The sequence below is a fragment of the Dysidea avara genome, chromosome 1 (assembly GCF_963678975.1).
Source record: "Dysidea avara chromosome 1, odDysAvar1.4, whole genome shotgun sequence".
NCBI classification, from domain to species: domain Eukaryota; kingdom Metazoa; phylum Porifera; class Demospongiae; order Dictyoceratida; family Dysideidae; genus Dysidea; species Dysidea avara.
The window spans coordinates 58805124-58830286 of NC_089272.1; the positions used below are offsets into that span (position 1 = coordinate 58805124).

The 25163-nt window shown below is 36.7% G+C and overlaps 1 protein-coding gene across 2 annotated transcripts in view; it reads left to right on the forward strand.

Annotated features, from left to right (window-relative positions):
- Positions 1–25163, forward strand: part of LOC136238086 (uncharacterized) — a 124345-nt gene that overhangs the window by 44289 nt on the left and 54893 nt on the right. For both annotated transcript variants that reach the window (XM_066028416.1, XM_066028424.1), the window contains 11 exons: positions 97–408; positions 1233–1535; positions 8779–9060; positions 9349–9513; positions 9594–9905; positions 12454–12618; positions 15649–15927; positions 16481–16725; positions 20037–20223; positions 20971–21074; positions 22262–22381. In XM_066028416.1, coding sequence (XP_065884488.1) covers positions 97–408; positions 1233–1535; positions 8779–9060; positions 9349–9513; positions 9594–9905; positions 12454–12618; positions 15649–15927; positions 16481–16725; positions 20037–20223; positions 20971–21074; positions 22262–22381 — 2474 coding nt within the window. The remainder of the gene's footprint in view (positions 1–96; positions 409–1232; positions 1536–8778; positions 9061–9348; positions 9514–9593; positions 9906–12453; positions 12619–15648; positions 15928–16480; positions 16726–20036; positions 20224–20970; positions 21075–22261; positions 22382–25163) is intronic.

The following is a 25163-nucleotide window of genomic DNA, read 5'->3' on the forward strand; positions in this document are numbered from 1 at the left end:
GATCACTGTAAAATTCTAATAAAATAATAATATCTAGCTTGTATTTATTTTCTTACACTTGTGTGATTATGGGTTGTTCTTTTATTGTTTCATCAGTGCCACCAATTATTACTGGTCCATTGGAGAACACCATTATAAACACCACTGAAGAAGACACTATCACGATCACATGTGAAGCATTAGGTTATCCTCCACCAACAATAGTATGGAGTAAGACTAATGGAGCTTTAAATGAACCAGTTCCAATGAGTGGTAGTGTTAGTGTTCCTACTGGAAATGGAAATGTGACAAGTGTCAGTGCAAACTTTACAATGACAAATGCTAATAGAGAAGACACAGGATCATACAAGTGTACTGCAAGTAATATTGTTGATACCAATGAAAGGGATGTGGGCATTATTGTTCAGTGTAAGTTTAGAATGTGGATACTGCTTGTTACCATGTATTGTAACTACCATTTATCATACCATGCAGTAGTACTGTATATTAGGGATAATGGACGTTTGGGTCTTGGTGGCCACAACATCACCCTAAAAACCAGCTTCACAATACCATCTTGGCACCTCGGCAATATTGGTTAGGTATAACCAAGCCCAAAAGTACCTTCAGTATGACCACAAATGCTTCTAATAGATTGTTACAAAATTTCAAATAATTTATTCAATGGAATTTTCTATTCAATAACTTCCTGATGCCTTCAGGCATGCATAACTTGATAATGGTTAAGGCTACAGGCTTGATTTTTCACTGTTTGACGTTACATCATCCCGAGATGTGTCTTTTGGCATACTGCAGTATGTAAAATGCACCCATCATTTTGTCCTCCTTTGTGTCCCATTTCTCTTTGTAGACTTCCCAAGGTGTCAATTCACGGTAGCGTGATGCAGGCTTCCCTACATTTTTAAATGGAAATTGTTCTTATTTTTTGTGGTGACTAGATTGATTGCAGAGGCACTTCTGATACTGTTTTTTGTTTGTAATGCTGTGTAACAAGCTGAAAATAGGTGAAAGCAAAGTGTAATTGGTCACTTCCCTTTAAGTCAGTAAATGATAGGTGGGGCGCATGAATCATCCAAATTAAATTTTATTGTGGAATTGACATCTTGGGCTATCAGCAGAAAGAAATGGAACACAAAGGAGGACAAAGATAAGTCCATGATGGTCTGAAAATGTATATTGCATTCCTATGGTTTCAGTGTCAATCTTCCTTTTAATATGATTATTTATTGCAGATATACCAAGTATTAGAGCACCACCAGAGAACACTCCAGCAGTGACTGTTGAAGGGAACACCATTACTATTACTTGTGAAGCTGTTGGTTATCCTCCACCAACAACTGAATGGAACAGAACTGATGGATTATTAAGTTACAGAGCATCAATGAATGATAGTGCTGATATTTCTTTTGGAAATGCAACTGTGAGTGTAACCTTGACATTGACAAATGCTCGCAGAAAAGACACAGGATTGTATCAGTGCATTACTAATAATTTTATTGGTACTGATGCACGGAATATCAGCATTACAGTTCAGTGTAAGTGCAAACATCACACATACATTATAATTATGCAGCGAAATTTATGAAAGGTGTTTTCTATACACATGCAATTTACCTACATGTATACTTTGACGATCGATTGAAGAAGCTATTGACTTGAAATTGGGTCAGTATTGAGCACCAACATAGCTTAAGTAATGGGTGGAGTAAAATTCAGGCTTATATCCTTGACAACTAAGTTGTAGTATTCCAAGTTCATAGAAGTGGATGTGTGTGGAAATGGAAGATACATTGTGTAAATTCAGTCACATATTGCTCCATTAAATATTTTTTACCTACAGGCCATGTACTGTAAGTAGTTTCTCAAGCCCTTAGAGGTAGTTTGTTAGAGTATGTACATATGAAATAAAATTAATTATGACTACCATGTGCTTCATTATGATGGCATCAGAAGAAAGATTATGATCAGGAAATGCACCGTATGTACTTATGGTACATTTATCCCTTAAACATGCATGAAATGTTTGGGGAATGCGTGTTTGCACATTCCAAGCATTGATGGCAACATTATAGTGGGGTAGCTGAACTCCTTTAGCCTAAAACTACACATTGATATAAATTTTATTCATTGGCCTAAAGTTAAATAAACACTGTAACAGTGGAGACTTACTTGTTATGAAGCATAGAACAGCAGAAATCAGTGTTATCCATCGACCGATCTTCTTGTTACATGTTTAACCTTGATTGTAGGTTTAATCATGTGAGCTTTGTATGGCGTAATGCAAAATTTAATGCTGAAGTGAACAAACATTATTGTAAGTTGCAAGATATGGGTAGTTTTATAAAGGTATTTAAATATAATGCTTGTTTATTTAATGAAAATTTGATTATATGGTGAGTTCTGGCATCATGCTTTAGTGCAGATGGAAAAAGGGAAAGCCCTAGGTATCACTGTAATGCTTATTACATTATGAGTATAAGTATATGTAATAGGATGGATGGCTGTGGTATTCAGGATTAATAGTGCGAGCATTGTGAACAGGAAGGAGTAAAATAGTGCAAAGCGAAGCCGAGCACTATTTCCTTCCTGTTTACAATGCGAGAACGAATACCACGGCCATCCATCCTATTGAAAATTAATCCGACAACCATAGCAATGGTTGCTAGGCAACGGAAACAGAAAAATAACCATTGCAAAAGACCAATCACACTTAGCAAACATTGCCAAGCAACCGTTGCTATGGCCTCAAAATGACTTTTACCTTAGCAATGGTTACTTAGCAACCATTGCTAAGCAACCATATTGTGTTATATCTTGGGGCATCTATCACTATGGTAACAATAGTTGTCAAGTCAGACATTTACTTCTAATATAAACACACCACACTATTTTAGCCAATCAAATTAGTAATATAGATTTTTGTCAAGGGAACTTGACAAACAAGTATAATACTAATTCTATTGGCTAATTGCTTGATGTATTTCAATATAATACGTCAAGCTGCTATTGAGAGTATTATACAGTAACACATTCAGTTGTTGGATTATGAAGTAAATTGCTTAGCCATAGTAGGTATGCTTCAAAAGTTATAGCACTTTGTTTACAGCCATGCATATTTGCCTATACAGTGTACAATATAAGGGAAAATTATTGCTTTGACAAAATGGCCAATCAAAAGTAAATTTGACTGATCATTTCTGAAATTGCATGGTCATAAAATAGAGGTGTATTATTCTGGTGTGTGAAGCACACCCCGCAGTGTGAAGCACAAGCCTTCTAGGGGGGTCTGGGGACATGCCCCCCAGGAAATTTTTGAAAAAGGATCACTCTGAGATTGAATCTGAGACCACCTTCAGCTACTTATCACTAAACTTTATACACAATACATTTTACAGAGAATTATAGTAATACATGTACAAAATTTGTATTGCTGCATAAATACTTTATAAAAAAATGATGAATCAATGTATTGTACAGCCAGTTTGTAGACTTAATGTACCTATCAATGTAATCCCCGACTACCACTAATACGGGCTGAGGTGGGGGAAGGTGGGGATTTGCAAAACTGCAAAATTACAATTTCCCACCTACTGGGGAATACTGGCGATACAAACCCCTGACCAAGTCTCGACCTGCAAACCCCGGGAATACTGGGGCTAGGAGGGGATTTGTACGGTCGTGTGGCATTGGTCTAGTGATGAGTTAGTTCGAGTGGATTCTAGTAATAGCTAGCACCCGAGACACTCCTTCCTAAACTGGAAGCACACACCTTTGCTGTCTGAGTGAATTTCTTTAGTGAAGACAAATCCTCACTACTTCGGGGAAATTTAGCAATCAATCCCCCCACCATCCCCGACCTTTCCCCACCCTCAGCCCATATTAGTGGTAGTCGGGCATTACATTAATAGGTGCATAAATGCTTTGTTACAAGTGGTGTTGAGTCAGCACAGATTGAATTATAACTGTCCAACTAGCTATTGTTAAAGTTTATCTTGTGTATAGCAATAGATCAAAAGTTACTCTCAAGCTTGCTGTGTGCAGAACGCTTTATCACCTGACTTTCATTCTACTCTCTCCAGCCAGTGCATTCTCTACACATTCTAACCATGAAATGGCCATCTTATACTTAATATTGTACCTTCACTTGGCAAACATTACTTTCTTCTCCTGGAAAGCACCACTTGCATACTCAGCTTAGTGATAGCTTCTTCACAACATCGACTGTAACCCACAATCAATAATTGGGGTAAACACGAGGTGCAGTGCTCTAGATTATGCTTGCGCATTGAGTTGATGCTTCGACGGGATTGAGACTTCATGCAGCGATTATATAGCTTCGGTAAGGAAAGGTAACGATACGACAATAATAATAATAACTATAATAATACATGTTATAAAGACTAATAATAAAGAATTACAGTTGTGAAAAATTTGATTGGCACAAAAGGCCGACCAATGGCTACATTGATCAGTTAACAGCATCACTTGGTCGGAAAATGGCTGATGGCTGACCGTTATATTGTACTCTGCTATATATAGGCTTATGCACATTTAAGGGTTAAATAGTAAGCAGAATTTTCAAGTCTGTTATGTTCCTATCATTTATTTTTCTATTAGTCTCAAATAGCCTCCTAAGTTTGTACTGAATATTGGAGAATAAGCAGAAGTTTTTATATGTATAACTTGTGACTTAAAGAGTTGACTAAATGTGACCGGATTTAGCGAAAACAACTATCAAAACAACAACTGCCAGAATAAAAAATAAGGTAACTCCAGCATGAAGTTGCTGCTCTATCAGGCCAACAATTTTGACATCAAACTTGCGTTCAACTTGTTGGTTCCTCTTTTGGTAGACTATTTTCTGGTGACCTGTTTAACCATGCCAAATGTCTGTACAGGTCTGTGAACAACAGGGAAGTGGTTAGGGGTTCATACACTCTGGACAGACGAGTAGGGAGCTGAATTTGTAATATATGTCTGTTTTTTGAGATTTCAGTCTATTCCCTGCCTCTGACGGGCTGTTTTGTGATCTGATGCCTTCATCATCCATTTTCAGTCTATCTCTTGCCCACTCCACCACCCTCCACCCCTTATTGAGGACTTGTGATACAGCAACACTGGTGACAAAAACCTATCCAAAGTGGTGGGAAACTCTACAAGGATTGCCTTGACCACCGGGTGCTCTTAAGATGGCAAAGCAATGATGCGCACAAGAAGTCATAGCAAATACAAATGACGTAACATACCATTTACTACGCAATTTGTTGTAAATCAGGCGGGGCTAATTAGGCGCTACAGCATAATAAAGTTACCAAACTTAAAAGCAGCCATGGGTAACAGGTGAGTTGTTAGTGAAAACAACAAGCAGCTGGTGTTACACAGTTCAGATGGAATGTAACTCACCTTAACAACAAATTAATAACAACCTTGACAATGTGAAAACAAGTGCCACTGTTTTGTCTCATTACAGAGCCTGTTACAAACATGGTCTTTTCTTTGTAGGTATGGGTTGAACAGCAACGAAACTTTGTAGGAATGGTAAGCAATAGTGTCTGAATAATTCTACGTATCAGTACTATCATATATCCATTTTATGGCTTGTTTGGTTGGTGTGAATGATGGAACAAGGCTCTCATCTGCTTGTAAATGCCATATTTTCGACTTGTAAATTGCTTCCACTTATTGATAAGTAGTCTAAGAGTGATTCTTGTAATAGTATGCTTTCATCATGTGAAGTATTGGAGCTAAAACTTGAGGTTATTGAGAGATAACGCGTCTTCTGTGGTCGACTAAGTACCACCGAATTCTTGCTTTGAGAGCAGTTCTACACTTTTACTCTCTACGAATGATAAAATCCTGTATGTGTAGTTTATTTGCATGCAAAATTAAGTACTAGCTTTCTATAGGCCTTAAAATTGAGTGAATGATAAGACAGAGCAGATTGTTGTCAAGAATGGGCATTATTGCGCACCTTAAAGGTTGTAAGTTGCTCCAGGCATCTTTGGTGAAACATCCATATGTGTAGCTGCAAAGGTGGGTGAGTGAGTAACAATGCTTTAAATTATTTAAATACTGAATCAACAATGCACCCATAAGGCCACCAACTGTAGATTCCTTGTTTCCTGTCATCCGCCCACATGGTAATTTTAGAGCCTTTATTATTACATTTGATAGTCACATGATCTAATTATTTTTGTTTATACTGTAAGTACGGAGTACTAGTGTGAGCAATGGTGATAACTACTCCCAGCCACAAAACTCTATACTGAAAGCCTTACGATTTGGTGACTGCATGCATGCTCATTAGAAAATGAGGGGTCTACAGCACTTCGAATCTAACCATGAAATTTGGATCATGATGAATCCCAGTGAAATCACATCTCTGCTAAATCTGAGAGAAAAGGCAATTTAGAGTTAATGGGCTTCTTTAATATCCTTGATGTATTATTGGAAAGGTAGTGAGTTTCTGATGTTGTTTAGTGCCAAAAAGCATGCACGGATAACTGCATAGTTTGAATCTATTCCAACCTCAGGCCGGATTGCAAGCATTGCATGGGTAGCCATTCGTAAACAAGATAGGGTGGTTATTATTTATTGTATTGTTAAAATTTATTATTTAATACATATACCACATCAAAAGAAAGAAATGGCATCACACATCCCAGTTATATCAATTATCGTTTGAAAAGTGAAGTATCCATTGTTCTTCCTTGTCACTTATGTTCAACCAGTTACACAGCATTATGGATCAAGAACTGTACATGTTTGAAAAGCACCTCTGCAATCAAAGTAGCCACTTGAAAAATACGGATGATTTTTGTTACAAAAGGAAGTCACAATGTGCTACCGCCAAACTAACACTTTACGCTGCCAGCAAAGATGAATGGGATATAAAGGAGGAAACTGGTAAGTCCATGAAGAATGCATTGTATGTATTATGGTATGCCAAAAGGCACTTCTCGGGCCAAGGTGATATTGAACAGTGAAAAAATCAATCTGTAGCTTTAGCTATTGTCCAGTTACGATGGTCTGAAGGCATCAATTGGTTACCCAGTCAGTCAGTCAGTCAGTCAGTCAGTCAGTCAGTCAGTCAGTCAGTCAGTCAGTCAGTCAGTCAGTCAGTCAGCCAGTCAGTCAGTCAGTCAGTCAGTCAGTCAGTCAGTCAGTCAGTCAGTCAGTCAGTCAGTCAGTCAGTCAGTCACTTAGTCAATGAGTAAAAAATTCCGTTAAATACATATAATATATATATATATATTTAATTCTGTAACAACTTGTTAAAAGCATTTCTGGTTGATCTGAAGGTTTGTTTGGTCTAAGTTTTGCCTAACCAATACTGCCTCATCATTGTCTGGGAAAAGTAACACTAGTTTTTGAGGATGATGTTTTTTCATGGGCCATGCCTACTCCTTTGTGGTCCCTACTATACAGTACTATTGTACTGTGTGATACTTTATTAGATTTAGGGACTGTTCTGTCAGAGTCTCTCGATCTTTTCAGATGATTTTTCATTTGCATTCCGTATTGAAAAGATTTTGCATTAGATAATTTACATTACATTTGCAACAATTATCTCTAGAACTATTACAGTATGATCCACCCGTATGTTTATGTGCTATGGACGATATCCGTATGACAAAATCTGATATCATAATTGACAAAATGGCCATGTTAGTGCAGGGGCTGCAGCAACTTTGGCACACACTATTCAAACTGAATGTTAACACGTTGTCAGTAGTTTTTACACATGAACCAGCATATAAAAAAGGATAACAAGTAGTACATGTACTGTGACAATGCAAAGATTACTCTAACATGAAAAAGACCAAAAATTTTGAATGCAAACACAAATGGACTTATTTGTATTGTACTATATGCATCACCTTCATCCTTTTGAATTTATTTATAAACACTATCTTGTCCAATACCTCCCTGTACAAAGTCCCCACACTAGCATGACCATTTTGTTTTGAGATGTCAGAAAAAGTCATTGCGGATATCACAGGCGGCTCCTGGATTTATAGTGACTGGTTTCTGTTCAAAAGCACAGTTAAATTTTAGGTGAAGACCAAAAAAAAAGGTTGACACACCTCTTAAGAATGGCTATTCTTCACTAAATAAAATTTGTATCACTGATAAAGCACATAAAAATCTTTATTCACAACATCATAGCTTGCCACACTACTTCTCTTAATACTGTGACTGTTATATTAGAATGACTGACTACTCTATTAGAGTATTTTGATCTAAACATGACCAGTTTCCGGAAATCTCAGAAACCGCCCCTGGATATTGTCCATTGCCAAAGTACTTTACTGGCAAAGTAGACGCATATATTTCATCACATTTACATACTCTTCTGCATTGCATAATATTGGTGAAAAAACTAAGTAATTGAGTACACTGTATGTAAGCACACCGTGTAACTATATTATTGGTTTTAAACATTAGCTATTATTCTTCACACTACATCCTGAAATTATTGTAAGGTTCCTATTTTCTGGGATGTGAAACAGACCTTGGATAGAAGTTGGCTTAATAGGAAACTGTTAAATAACAGTCGTCACTTTCCTTTGCTGATATTTACATGTACATATCTACCTCTTTAGTTTGTACAGCTAGTCAGCAATAGTTAGTGCTCTTGATGAGTTATGAAGACTTTTAATATATAAAATCACAATAATATTATCATCTGTCTCCAAACTACTGACAGGATCCTGAAGTTGCATACAGTATTTATTTCAAAATATTTTGCTTAGGATTTGCTGTTTTATTTTATAGTTTCTCCAGAAATTTTGATAGCCATTATTGATTCAACTGATGAGGGAAGAGACTTAGTAACTTTCACATGTCAAGCCACTAGTGAACCAGTTCCAACCATCAGTTGGTACTTTAATGATGCTATAATAAATGTGTCAGATACAAGCAAGTACATAATAATGCCAACATCAATTAACACAACTACTACTGATAACACACTAACAGTGTATAATCTAACATCATCTGATGTGGGAACTTACACTTGTAATGCTACCAATACACTAGGTAGTGATACCAGTCATGGTAAGTACGTAAGTGAGGTTTATACTAGAGATATGCTGCCAAGTGCTAACATCATGCATTTGTATACAATTATGTAGCTGTGTTAAGGAATACATTATTAGTAATTTTGTTTCACCGTCTCCATTGATATTTTTAAAAATTGATATTCTTAAACCTTTCTTATACAAATTCTGTTGCTCCCACAATAATGTATTGAGATATAGAAGTCTTAGCTACACATTTTTGAAGAGGTGATCTCACTCAATAAAATTTTCTAGTATTATGTAATAAGTCAATTATTTTTCACAGTTTGTTTGGCTGGTATGGAATATCGGCTGTGTGGTTGGCACACTAGTTGTGATACTCTGAGAAGTGTCATGAGTTGTAGGAATTCAACTTGTGTTAGTGGGTGTTTCTGTACCGATGACAGAGTCCTGGATGGTGGATTCTGTATACATCCCCAGTATTGTCCAAGTAAGTAATAGGTGTGATAATAAAAATACATAATATTATAGTATTACTTCAGCATTTTGCTTCATGCTATTTTAATTTAGTTTCACCAAACATCACTGATCCGTCTGAGGATTATTCAACAATTATTGATGAATTAGAATCCAGAACCTTTCCATGTGAAGCATTAGGTTATCCTCCACCAACAATAGAATGGAGTAAGACTGATGGAGCTTTAAGTGATAGAGTATCAATGAGTGATAGTGTTAGTGTTCCGATTGGATATGGAAATGTGACTAGTGTCAGAAGAACATTGACAATAACACGTGCTGATATAAATGACATGGGAGAATATGAGTGTACAGCTAATAACAGTGTTGCCAGCACTTCCAGATTCTTTACACTTTCTGTACATGGTATGTTAGCTAAACATTGTGGATGCATAATGTGACCACATTTACTTTTGTAATAACACACAGAGGATTTTCACACACATCAATTTTACCAACTGTTGACTTTACATAGGTTGAAATAAATTATCAACTTGAAATTTAGTCATCAGTGTCCAGTAACATAGCTTTTAAGAAGAGAGAATTTTCAGATTGATATCTTAGTTAACAGCAAGTCAAGTTTCATATGTGTGATGATCATTTTTGCAATTTCAGGCACATAATCTGTATACTAGTTGATTATTATTCTGGGGCGGATCCAGGGGGGGGGGGGGGGGGTGGGGGGGCTTTGGGGGCTGAAGCCCCCCCCCCCCCCCCCCCCCACCCCCCCCCTTTATATTTAGGCTTTACTTGATCAATATACTGAGTATTATAATGAAATTTTGTCTTAGCATAATTATATGATCACTAATAATACAAATACTCATAAAACCACCTTATAAACATCTTTCCAAGGTATTATCAGTGGATTTATGCTAAAGTTTATGCAACAAGGACCCGGATCAGCATTGGAGGTGTACAAGATCGAGATACTCTAATAGAGCAGTCAGCTAACTACTCTAATAGAACATTCACTAGAAACGTGTAGTTGGTTCTGTTATGGAATTTTTCCAAATCTGCCTGCACCTATGCATACAATGTAGTGCATTGGTCTGTTTAAAGGGCTTCATTCATCTACTTGTGTAGTTAATATGTATGGCAATACTTAATTTGCTCTCAGATTCAATCTTGTATTGTTCAAATTTCAAAATTTTCCACTTTCAACATTCTTATTCTAACATGCACCTATTTAGTGTTGTGCAATTGTGAGAGGAGTACATCATGTACTTGGTTGTCTGTACCTACCTAAACTTTTCTATTAACAAAATGCTTCAGAGAGCCACACCTATAATCTAAAGGCAGTATATAAAATATCTACAGGTATGAATTTTATGTGGAAATGTCTCCAAATTGCAGTATTTTAGCATCTATTTTTCAAATTTTTCCTGGGGGGCATGCCCCCAGACCCCCCTAGTTCCAGCATGCTGCTTTACACACCTATACCCAAGAGATTAGTACCTTGAGTTAGCCCCCCCCCTTTTATAAATCCTAGATCCGCCCCTGTTATTATTGCCCTTAGTGCACCAGCTTTCAGTATCTTAGACAATACCTATAGTAGTAAAGTAGTACACACTCATTGTCATGACCATGAAGCACATGCAGTAATTTGTTTACCATAAAGTCTGGTTGTTAAGTACACACACACACACACGCACACGCACACGCACACGCACACGCACACACTCACACACACACACACACACACACAATGTATACATATATATATATATATATATAATTATTATATATATTAAGCACATATTATTTGTAAAGTACTCACTTGGTTCTTGTACTTAATTATGGTTGATAAGTGCATGTGGGTGAACACAAAGATCTGCAACACATCCATCACATCCAACTAACAACTCTCTTACCATTGTGTACATACAGTAGTTGTATAATGATCTTGACCCATCAACTGATAGTGTATGGTCATCTCCACATCCAGCTAGTTCTGGAGTCTCTACCCCCTTGTAGTCTCAATATACACTGATTTTGAATGCCATGTCACCAGTGTCATTAACCCAGTCACCACTTTGTGAGTCTGTTGAGTGGCAATGTAATAGCAAACAGGCAGTATCCTGTTGCTCCTCAGCTCTCTATGCGAACTTCTGCTTCTGTTTTGGACAGTCTTGAGAAAAGTGTCCAGCTAGAGCCAGTGCTTGTACCTGACTTCCAGGTACTTTCCAGTGCCATGTCACTAATGTCCAAGTCACTTTCAAACTTCCCTCTCCTTTGTTTTTCACCCAGTAGTGTTTGGTTCACAAATATTAAGTAAGCCATTATTGTCTCCTCAAGCCAAGGGTGCTGTCTTAGTAGACTTTTAAAGAAAGCATGCTGCAAGAATAAGATTTATGCACATTTTTAATGATTGCTTAATAAACAGGATTTGGATTGATATTACTAATATGCCATCTGATTCATCTCTTCATAAAGAGTATGAATATCTGTACCGTGAAGTAAACACAAGTCGTGTGTGTTTGTTTACATTGTAGGGTAAATATAACTTTACAATATATGATGCCATTTCTAAGCTAAGATGTATGCAGCTACTGTGTATTAGGCCAAGGTTTTGCACATTTAGGTTGAGCCATGACACTGTATACGATTAGGCAGCATAATGTACTTGAGGTTGCAGTACATTAGTAATCACCTACAGCATTTAATATATTATTATATAAACTGTATGCAAACTTCCCTCTAGCAAAACGTATACACTATAATTTATTAACAACTGCACTGTATCTAGATAATAAGAGCACAACCTTTAGGCATACTTTTGTAATTAATATGCTGAAACCCTTCATCTACATTGTTTCAAACAAATTGTGTAAATATGGTATATGCACAGTAGTATGCATTTTTATAATTATGCAGTGTTTAAGTTTGATTATTCAAATATTTATACCTATAGGTGTGGTGTGCAATAACATCACTGTACCAGAAGACTCTGTAATATCAAACTGCACATCTGGTTTATTGGGATTTGGCCGTGAAGGAGATCAATGTATTATTAGGCATTATAACTATAGTGAATTGCGGACTTGTCAACAGGGAAGAAATTGGACATCTACTACTAGTAAGCATATACATGGTGTGTACAGTGAAACCTCATTAATAGGGCCACTTACAATAATGGACAAAAATATTTGGCTCCCTGATTGACAAGGTCACATCGTATGTCTTGGACCTAGTAAAAGTTGCCACTATAATGAGATGGTTTTATTAAAGAGGTAGTCTGTAAGTAAGATTTCATTTATAATGTGAATTAAATACACTACAGCAATCTGTAATACTTGTCTCTGTATGCACAAAATTAATGTAAGTGTACATTAATTCTAGTTGCTGCAAAATGCAGCTACCATACTTAAGCTTTTTTGCAAGCTCCTCTGCAAGGTATTGTACAGTGGGTTAGTATACTTAACACCTCAAATTTCCCATGAATTTTATAATGACAGTATGTAGTTTATTGAAGTAATAAAATAGAATCTTGCTATTAAACAGAACACTTGTGTATAAGCGTATCACAGCTCCACAAAACCCAGTACATATCATGTATACCGTAACTGCACATGACATCACCTTTATTAAGTGGGATTTGCAAATAAATGATGTTTGATTGTTTTTTTTCATTTTAATGATCATGACATCAATGTGGAGGTAAAAATACTATAAGTGATATCCAACTCTTAATTGCTTTGCTTTCTTTTGATTTTTGTGGATTGACAATAGTGTAATAATATTAGGAGTCCTATTGGTTCAGTGGCAGATCCAAGGAGAGGCATAGGGGCACGTGCCCCCCCAATAAAAATACAAGATCAAGATACTCCTATAGAGCAGTCAGTTAAATTCTCTAATAGAACAATCACCACAATAATATTTAAGAATTGTATGGACCACCACAGTTTCAAAAACTGGCATTATTCCATGGGTAGGCCTGAGCCTATTATGCTTTACAAATTGCCTGTTATGCTTTTGAGCAATGCTCCAAAGTTTCCTCTATTATGGAGAGTGTATAAACAGTGGAATGGAATACTGGAATGGTGGAATGAAATTTTTTAAAGTTCCATATCATTTTTTACATCCAAATAAGTACAAATCCTCCCCTTATGTAAGGAAATAAATAGGATTTCCCTTGAAGTCAGCTCTTTTAGCATAATTCACCTCACCATAGCCAAAGTTTACCAATATAGCAGTGTAAAGTCAGTTATGAACATGCACAATAGCAGTTTATTGAGAATACCAAGAAGACTCCTGACTTAACCCTTGTTCCCAAATGATAAAAGTTAGCTAGCTGATTGCACAAATGCACTGTAAAAGTACATTTACTGTATAATGAAGTATTCATTTATTTATTATCAACTTTATCAGTTAGGCACTGAAGGGCAAACACAGAACTTCAAGGCAGAGCCTGTACGAGGTGTTTTCAACTAACCTAGGAGCCTAAGCGAAAATCTTTTGGAAAAGTGAAATGCGACTATCTTGTAAGCATTTACAATGAGCCTTTTCCACAATTATGTCAGAAATCAAAATTTAAGCCAAAGTTCATTGTGGCAGTGCCACATTGCACACTGAACTGAACCACAGTTAGAAGTAATAAAGTATCGAGTTATAAGTCATACAAGTGTTATGGTGATGAAAAGTATGCTACAAGGGGAATACTATTTATTTGCTTACATAAGGGGAGGAGTTGTACTTATTTAGATGTAAAAAATGACATTGAACTTTAAAAAATTCCATTCCACCATTCCAGTAGTCCATTCCACTGTTTATACACTCCCCCTATTATGCACCAATTATGCCCAGTTGTGTCCCATTATGATCCAAATAATATGTTCATATATAATTAAGTTTTTGGCTTGACTGCTCTATTAGAGTATCTAATGTACAGGTTTTTATCGCGAGGACTTTAATGTCGCACTTTGGGTGCATTAAAATTTGCGACATATTTTATCATGTGGAGTTTTGTTTATCACTAGGTTTTTAGCGCCTGTAGAACTATCGTGTTCAGCAAACCAGGTGCTTGTTTGTGTACACAACAGCTTGCTGATTGTTTTGTAATGGTCCCCTACACAACACGTGGTTCTTCACCAAACATCGCTGAATGCGACTGCCCTACCTGTTTCCTGGCGAACTTCAGGCAACTGCATCAATTCATCGTGGATACAAGCATAGAAACAAAGAAAACAAATTTCACTACTTCCCATGTCTTATGCGAACACTTATTACGAGTTAGGAATTTAATGTTGCAAATTTGTCACCTCATGAGATTAAGTGTTGCATGATTTATTTTTGCAGGCAAATTTGTCCACAAGAAAAACCCGTTATACGGTATCTATGAAGACTGTTCTATTAGAGTTTATTGATCTTTAACTAATCTTTTCTTACAACATAGCTGTCAATCTGATTTTTACCGTGTTTGCATACTATCCCATTCTGCATCTTGCAAAATATGCAGAGTTTCAGCTTCTCTGATAACCAATGCACAAAAGTTGTATCTATTCTACTGGCATTATGCTCAATGCTTTTAGCTACCTAATATGCCCCAAATTATGCTGACATACATGTAATTGGCACAGGCTTATCCTTGGGAACATTTTGCCACTAATTGTCTGCTAGGAATTTTGCAGATAAAATGCATGCTCCTTTGTATGTCATTCTGTATGACAACTGGCTCATTACTGAACTACTGATGACTGTCACTAATACCTACCACTCTTGATCAATGGAGATCACTTAGCATAATTTATTACTTTTATTTACATAAACTACTCTTCATCAAAAATTTTGGGAAATTTACAAGTGTTTTAATGCTTTTGCATTGTTTAAAGACTAATCACAACATGTACTAAAGACCTAACGGGTTTAAGCTTTGTTTTTTTTGTATGATTCTTCACTTTATCATGTCATTTATAACATTGCAAGGGATACATTATGATTATACGTTAGACCAGTTGTAAATACAGTACATTGTTTGTTGAGTGCTTATCATTAGATTATCACATTACACATACTTTTGTGCCACATACTTTACATGTACGTACATACGTATGTATGTGTAACTGAGAATACAGACGCTATACTTGCAATTGACTGTACCTTTTCTTAGTTCCTAGTATAGAAGCAAATGCTCGACAAATTCTGGTATTGGATGGAGATGAAGTTAACTTGAGATGTACTCCATCATCACCTGATATATCAATAACTTGGTTATTTAATGGAGTAATAATCTCAGATGGAAGGATCAGTTTATCCCCACCTAACCTAAATCACATGATGACAATCAGTAGTTCTACTGTTTCTGATAATGGAGTGTACAAGTGTCAGTTTGTTACTACTGTGTTCCAACTTATCATCAGTAGGGAAATAAATTTAACTGTTAATGAAGGTACAGTAGGTTCCATACAGCATATTACAACCTGATATACTGTGCATGTACATGCATTAAATGTAACACTTATTGCATGTATGTGTTGAGATTCTAGCTTGGAAACATTTTTTTCTGTGTATATAGAGTCACTATGAATAAAAAGTTTCATATATCCCAAACTCCATGCATTACTGAGACAATAATTATTAGTTGCAAAATTAATATAATACCTAATTATATAGTCAATTATTATTGGCTACCTCACCCAGTTTTTTACTTTGCCTAGGATTTTGGCATTTATGCATGTGCATGTTTCAAGTTTTGTTAATACTACATATAACCATCAAGCCTCCTATTAAAGTAGATTTAAAGTGAATTGTATCATGAATTTGATACCTATCAGTGCAACAAGAACATTATAAAAACTTACTTGTCTTAACTGTCAGTGTTGTTGCTTTATACAACCCATACAGTATATATTTCCACACACTCACCTTCTAGAAATTTTGTTGTGACGTACATGAGGGTAACTTAAGTTCATTGTTATCTAATTTTGTCTATTTGTCCACAGCATGTGATTCAGAATATAGTGGTGGAATAGTGTGGCCTAGAAGACAAGCTAATAATTTGGTCAGGATTAGGTGTTCAGCATTGCATTCAAGTTTCAGATCAGGAGTTTACATTACTCGCATGTGTTATTCCAATGGAGAATGGGGTGGTGTGAATATGTCAGCTTGTACTATGAGATTAGATGCAAATCCGCTTGTACTGGTTGAGACAAATAGTGAAGTAGATGCAACAATGTTAACTAATCAGGTACATAAGTAGTGTAAATATAACATATGCAAGCAATGAAAATTGTCATTACAAAACACATAAGTACAGAAAATAGAAATAAGGATATTAATCTCTTGTAAGCTGAATTAGTGCCAAACAAATTCACCTTAATTGTCGTTATTAAATTTTTTGCCATTAACCTTTCATCACAAATGATGAGCATTTTGCTTGGCACAGCAACTGCTTCGACACATGCATCGGTTAGCGAGATAATTGTCTGACGTCAAAGGAAGGTAGACAGACAGATGGATTTTCAACTTTATAGATTAATATAATTATACTAGTTTGCAGACTTTTTGTTATAGCATAGCTATGCTCTACACGTGTGGTAGTAATGCTTGGTATGGTTTCCTTGTATGAAGGAGAAGACAACCATGAAATTGAAGATAAAAGGAAAGGCTAAGCACAGAAGGCAAAGACCAGAAAAGGTACATGCTTGTTATTGTGGTGTGAAATGGTTACTGTGTGGGCCTCTAGCCTTGCAAGTGTAGTCAGGCAGGCAGGCAGGCAGGGAGGCAGGCAGGCAGGCAGGCAGGCAGGCAGGCAGGCAGGCAGGCAGGCAGGCAGGCAGGCAGGCAGGCAGGCAGGCAGGCAGGCAGGCAGGCAGGCAGGCAGGCAGGCAGGCAGGCAGGCAGGCAGGCAGGCAGGCAGGCAGGCAGGCAGGCAGGCAGGCAGGCAGGCAGGCAGGCAGGCAGGCAGGCAGGCAGGCAGGCAGGCAGGCAGGCAAAAAATCAGATTATGGACACATCTGGCCATTAGTGTTTTCTTGTTTAATGTTGTTAGATGGACTAAGAATATTCTGTGAAGTGTATATCACTAGTATATTAAAAATTATAAATTTAAAAATGAAGTAGGGTTTCAAGCTATAAAAAGTAGTAAAACAAGATATGAACAATGGTAGCTATTACAGCATAGCTCAGTGGGAAATCCCTACTTTGACATTGAACACAAAATAATTGTTATACGATGCCAAAGTAGGGATTTGACACTGAGCTATGCTGTAATAGCTACCATTGTTCATATCTTGTTTCAGTACTTTTTATAGCTTGAAACCCTACTTCATTTTTAAATTTAATATACTAGTTTGTTTAGTTTTTTTTGTTGAAGCATACAGCTAGCTATAAACATGCGACTGTTTTATTAGGGTGACTGCTGTATTAGAGTATCTCTAGTTGGCCTGCGAAGATGTGTGCTTGCCCCAAAAAGGAGTGTGGTCATCGTGGTTTCGATCGATTATTAGACTAGAGTATCTCGAATCAGCCTGCCAACTTGAAGGTGTGTGGTCACACAGCTAGCATAAAAGGGGCATGGTCATCCAGGTCTCGATCGATAGATCGATAATACATAGAATAAAGAATGGGCGTGACCTATCGTGGAGCACTGGTACCTCCGTACAGTCAGGGGAAATACAGTAGCATAGTCTAAGCGCCTTAAATAATTTTGTAGCGTCTATTACACTGCTTAAAGAAAGTGTTGATATGGAAAATTAACACCTCGGTATGGTTTCGTTGGATGAAGAAGAAGACAAGCAGTCTGATTGAAGATAAAAGAGAAGACATGGCACACAGGGCGTACACTTGTCGGAACCCCAAAAGGCACATCCCACCTGTGAGTTTGTTGTTGTGGCGTAAAATGGTGACTTTGCGCTGCTTCGTTTGGGCTCTAGGCTTGCGGCTGTGGTGAGTGAGTGAGTGAGTGAGTGAGTGAGTGAGTGAGTGAGTGAGTGAGTGAGTGAGTGAGACGAAATTTTGAGTTTTGACGATTTTTTTAGAATCCTATATCCGGCCGCCAGTAAGTGTTTTCTTGTTTTTAACGCTACATTTGATGTTAGATGGACTAATATTATTCCGTAAAGGTGATTTCATCGTGTAAGAAGTTTCTAAGCTGGTTTTTAAGGGCAGTATTTTGGGTGCCGCACGTCACTTTTGATGCAAACCCTACTTAAACAGTACTACCGTACTGTTTGGCACTACCGTACTGTTTGATACATGTATTTCTAGAATGAATTTTTAAATTTACAATATTTTAGGGGAAAATGTTTAATAATAACAATTGGTTGACTTTTAATGATCTGTACTTTTCTCCACTGCCATGGTGGCTGTTACTAAGACTGTAATAGAACATACACTTTAATATCAAACAGTATGGTAGTAATGTTTTAGTAGGGATTCCCCAAAAATGATGAGTATTGGGTAAAATGCTGTCTTCAAAAATCATCCTAGAGACATCTTTCACCACGAAAATCACCTTTACAGAATAATAGCAATTCATCTAACATGAAATGCAATGTTTAAAACAAGAAAACAATTACCGGTAACCGGATATAAATTTTAGAAAAAATCGTCAAAACTTGAAATTTGGTCTGCTTCACCCACTCACTCACTGACCACAGTCGCAAGCATAGAGGTGCTACAATAATAAACACACCAGTGGGATGTACCTTTTGGGGTTCCAATGAGTGTAGGTGCTCTGTGCCTTGTCGTTTCTTTTAACTTCAATCAGGTTGCTTGTCTTCTTTATCCATCAAAACCATTATCGAGGCATTGATTTTTCATATCAACACTTTCTTTTGGGAGCATATTTAGTCTCCATAGAATTACTTCAGAGCTGGACTTCAGTAGCGCTTCAGTCCCGGTGCTACTATAAGTGGCATACTAGCTACTGAAGATATTTGCAACTTTGTGTAATTGGAATCCCATTCGATATAAGTTTGAGACCACACCCATAGATAAAACATTTAGGTGGACTAATGATAAAGTGTGAATACCACACCTGTTAACAAATCTAGCTATTTACTTAACAGTAAACAAGATGACCTCACCCCTTATTGGTCTAGCTACTGTAGTTGCACACCCCTAAGTTGATTCGAGATACTTTAATAGAATAGTCACTCTAATAAAACAGTCATGTATGATGTTCTAATAGAACAGTCACGAGTTAAACTTTAACTAGCTGTGCTACAACAACAAAAAAACTAGTATATATTTTTTTAAATTGTGAATTTGAAAATGATGTAGAGATCTTGTAATAAAAGTAGTGAAGCAAGAGATGAATGATAGTATTACAGCATAGCTGGGTGGGAAAATCCCTACTTTGGTACATTAACTAGTTCAATATCAAAGCAGGACTTTCCCACTGAGCTATGCTGTAATACCATCATTCATCTCTTGTTTCACTCCTTTTTATTGCACAGATCCCTACTTCATTTTTAAAATTCACAATTTTTAAAGTACTAGTTATAATAAGCTACTTATAACCAAGTAATAATCAATGGATGTGATTACTTTTAGATCACTAACATACTAGAAGATAACAACTACAATATAGTAACTGCCGATCCTCGGATCCCCCAACCATCCAACATTTTGGAGGTTTTGGTGACCATCAGTGATAATACAATTGCTGGTAACATCAGAGATGTTATTCTGGAGAATCTCGCCTATCAAGTGTCACATATTACAGTATTTCTACCATCATGTAAGTTGAGTTGTCATACACACAGGGAAGTATTAAAAGCTATACATATAACCACTTCATGGATTTATTTATAAATACATCTCTAGCATAGCTTTGTGACTGGATCAGCAGCAAGCCAGCATACATGTATATGTGACTTGATAGTGCAAGCTTAACTTTGATGGGGAAAAACCATAATGCGTGCACTGCATGTAAATTATCAAAATATTCCATAAACTGGTGAAGACAAGCTATTAAAATAAAACCTGGATATCTGCCTACTCGAGATATTGTCAATATTTTCGGTTCTTTGTAGTATATCAAAGAAACATAAGATAAGACTATTTATTTATGCTTTGTTTGAAGGACAATTATGTAGCATCTCCTTGATCTGCTTTCACTCATATTACGTATATGTAGAGAGGTAAGGAATCCTCACCCAACAATGAATTTGCTTGTGCATAGCAAATGTGGTGGCACAACTGTCAACTTTATATAGGATATCATTGCAATCGTATAAGCATTATTTTTATTTAGCAAGATATTACATTCTTATAATCAGTGTACCAGATAATGTTTTCAATGTTACTACTAGTAGCATTCTGTAACTCCAACAGTTCTCAGAACCTGAAACTTCACCAGATTGTCCCTTTGACTAAAGATTTTATAATAAACAAGTCAAAACCTGCGCTTCTTTGTCAGTTTTTGGCAGATCTGGTCACACATACACACGAATATCATACATTGTGTGTTATATCATTACTGTAGATCAATGTAGCTGTAATGAGTCAATTCCAGTAAACAACTCAGTGAACCACATCTGTATTGGACCAAGTGTTAGACCTTGTATCATAAATGGCGAAGGCTTCCAGGTAGAATTTGTGTTGTGTTATATAGTTACTGTATATCTGGTACATGTATAGAATCATATGGTACGTGTGTATATACAGCTTATACAGTATGTAACTGGTTAACAGAGAACTGCAGTTCAGATTACTGCAGCAAAAAAATCTAAGGACATACACATGAGAAGGCTAAAGTGGGAAGTCTGAATCATGATAATAAAAATAATTAATGCTGTTGAATACAGATGATGCGTTATGATACAAATTGAAATGTAAATTTGTTTACATGGACAACAATTTGAACTCCGACTTTTGACTTTTTTACAGTTTATAGCTTCTTCAATACAAGCACAAGGAATTTCAAATTTGATCAGGGTAAAAGTAGTGAAACAAGGTAGGTAGGTCACCTAGATGTGTATGTAGATATACTAGTGGACATTTAATCCCTACACCCATTTCTGTATTAGGGATTAAATGTCCACTAGTATAGCTACTGGTGTACATAATTATGATGGTGTACATAATTATGATGGTGAACCCAAAAATGGTGCCAGACTAAACGTTTTCATTTGGACACATGCCCTAAACTGTACATTGCTGAAGTGGCTATTGTACTTCATTTTCAGTTATGTTCAGTTACACAGTGGTACAAAAGAACAGAATAATATACACAATCAATCCAGTCACTACGGAAAATATGAACAATTGCCATTACAAATGTGGGAAAGCCATCATGCGCTACAACAAATTGACATCTTGTGATATACCAACTAAAAGAAATGGGATATATACGTACAAAGGAGGACAATGGGTTACATGCATTGTGCGTACTACAGTATATCAAAGGTACCTGTCAAGATGACATGATGTTTAACTATCAGTAAAAAAAATTAAGCCTGTAGCCTTAGCCATTATGGAATTACACTTATCTGAAGACATCAGGTAGTTAGTCAGTAGAAAGTTCCACTGAATTGTTGTTGCTTTTTTAAAATTTCATAGCAACCTATTGTAAGTGTTTTGGGTCATACTGAAGGAACTTTTGGGCTTACCAATACTGCCAAGGTGCAATGAAGGTATTGCAAGGCTGTTTTCCATGAGAAAATGTAAACCTCCTTAATTATACAGTACTACCATACTTTGTAAATGCACTTTGCAAGGCAAGATGCAGAATTTCACCTACCATACACAGCATTTCATATTTCACATTAATGTAGTGTAATGAACCTACATATGCTGGTAATGGAGAAAGATGCGGATTAGATTCTGACAGTGATGGATACCCTGATGTTCAGTTGGACTGTACATATACAATTCCAAACACAAGCTGTGAAAGAGTAAGCACAGTACTCATAGATAGCAAAGTACACCATGTGTGTTATACACTTACTGTATAGATCATTTGTGTATCACTTATTACCCAAAAGCTATACTTTATACAAACTGGCAAAAATGAAATAGACCCATACTGCCCTCATCCTGAAAGCTATGAAGCTGAAACCACTATCTTTCATTCAGTGGGCTTGAAATATTCAGTTTGAAGCAATAAGAAAATTGGGTAACATACAACTCTAAGTTAATACACAAAAATGCAATCATATTTTATTTAAAAAGTTCATACACCACTTTAACATGGGCGTTCAAAGGCACCGCTCAGAGTTTAACTCGCATATTCACTGGGCAATATCTAGATATTATACAACCAGGCAATATCATGGGAACGCAGTTTGTTGATGCCCAACTAGTTCAAAGATTCGAAAAGTTTTCAGTTGTTTTATTGAGTAAGTGACCTGGAGCATTTTATTGTGGATTTTAGTTCACACATTAGGCAAGGCTCAGTGTTGTTTCTAAGTTTAAATGATTTGACAGTAACTAGACTACATTCTAAAACAAATGATCTGTAAAATGATCACTTGGGTGATGCGTGGATGCGTATTTCTACCCACTGTGTGTCAGCCTTTGAGCAGACCTCGAAACAAGAAGAGTATGACAATTAGGTGAGTAGCTTATAGTCCTAAGTACTTAAACTTTATGTATTAACTTATTTACTGCCACAATAGCAAAGGTTTAATGTAGTGTTAAAAACTTATATACTTTAAAATCAATCCCACAATTGAAAGTTCCTGGCATACATTGAAACATAATGACTAACGTTCTGAGAGCTATTTGCCCACGCAATTGAAACAGCAATCAATCATCATCAGATTTTAGTGTATAAAACAAATGGGGTGAGTGCTCTGTAATTCTTTCACCTGTCAGGTGAGTGTGCCATGAGTGATATATGTGGTCCGGTCTGGGAAAACCGGACTTATTGCCTATTTTAAAGTATTGAGAAATGCCAGTGTTAAGTATTTAGTGTGTTTTAGCTTGCCAATGGTTGAAGCTATGTATACCAAATTTTCTCATGTTTTACACCAATTCCTTACCGTCCAGAGCATCCACTGTACAAGTAGCCAGCAGCTAAGTTTCATGTCATTTTACATAGTTTTTGAACACACTGTAGGTTGGCTGTATCAGGTAAGCTCCAAATGGAGTGGGAGGCAGGGGCCCAGAAGGAGGGCAAGGGATCGATCTAAAAATTGAAGAGGAACACATAGGGATGAATTAGGCCACGTTATGGGCCATTCATGTCTCAAAAATGAAAGGAAATTCACAGCACAGCTCTTTAACACCACATGCAGAGCTGTACAGCCACATACAGCCATCCCCAGTCTTACCATAGCTCCATAGAGGCCCCACACCACACATATGGATGTATGGATCACCACTGGGCTTGGGAAAAGCAGCCAGCAAAAGCAGGCCACTCAAATCTAGCTGATTCTGATTGTGAAATATGATAGTTTATTCATGCAGGTTTGTGTTCTTGGTGAAAAATCAAAGCTTGCATGGGCGATAAGACTGGTTTTCCCAGATATAGTCACATATATCACCGATACAATGACTATGTCGGGAATTTTACTGATATACACCCTTACCTCTCAGGCCTGTGGCCCTAAGAGTTTGGGTGTATATATCAGCAAAATCCCTTACAGGCATGGTGTAACTATTACAGATGTATCTCATTCTCTATCTCTTAAAGCAAAGATATTGGAATCACTGGTCAGGAGTTCATATGAGATAAGGATTCTGATAATATACTGTGTGATATTATAAAGTATTAAAAAGTAAACAAGATAGTGGTACACATATTTCGATCCATGTGCATAGTGATAACTAGTTAACTTATGTATGTACAGTATGTTCTAGTTATATCATGGTATGAGTATGATATCATAGTTATTACACGAGTTTGAGGCGAAGTCGATGACGAGTGTTAATAACTATGGATATCATACGAGTAAACGTGATATAACTGGCTTGTACCATGACTCACCACACTGGCAGACTGGACTCACGGGTTGTGCTGAAATAGCTTCTTAAACCCATTATCTCTTGTATTACTGCTGCTACTCCTCTTCCTTACAAGTCACAAGTCATGCATGCACTAATTTATTAGAATAAAGTTACATAAACATGTGTATCCATGTGTACTAGTCTACCTGGTACTAGTAATGTGCTGTAGCAATAGAAGTTAGTTAAACCTATGGTTGAAGCATAGATTCATTCCTTGCTCCTGCAGTACTTAGCACGAAGCCAACTATCTTTGCTTACCTGGCGCTGTGTCATTGACACCTCACTTTGACTCATGTTCAAACTGCTAGCTAAGCATGGCCCAACTAACAACCAGTGGTGTATCTTAGTTATACCATGGCGGCACACTTTGATCTGTCCACTAGGGACCCGCCGATTATGCTCATTATTTTACCTATTATGCTATGCTGCACTGCTCAAAAATTTACCTAAATTAATGCTCAATATTTACCTATTATGCTCAAATTATGCTCAATATTTTTACCTCAGTTCCCATGTATTTCTAATAACTTTGCATTTTATGGAAAAGCAGTAAGTGGTTGAAGCACAGACTTTAAATCCTTGCTTGTCAAAATGCATGTCACAGAAAAGATCGATATACTCTAATAGAACAGTCAGCTACCTGATAATTTTATTAGAGTTACTGACTGTTCTATTAGAGTATATTGATCTTTTTGTTGGTTATGTATTTTGATAAGCAAGAATTTA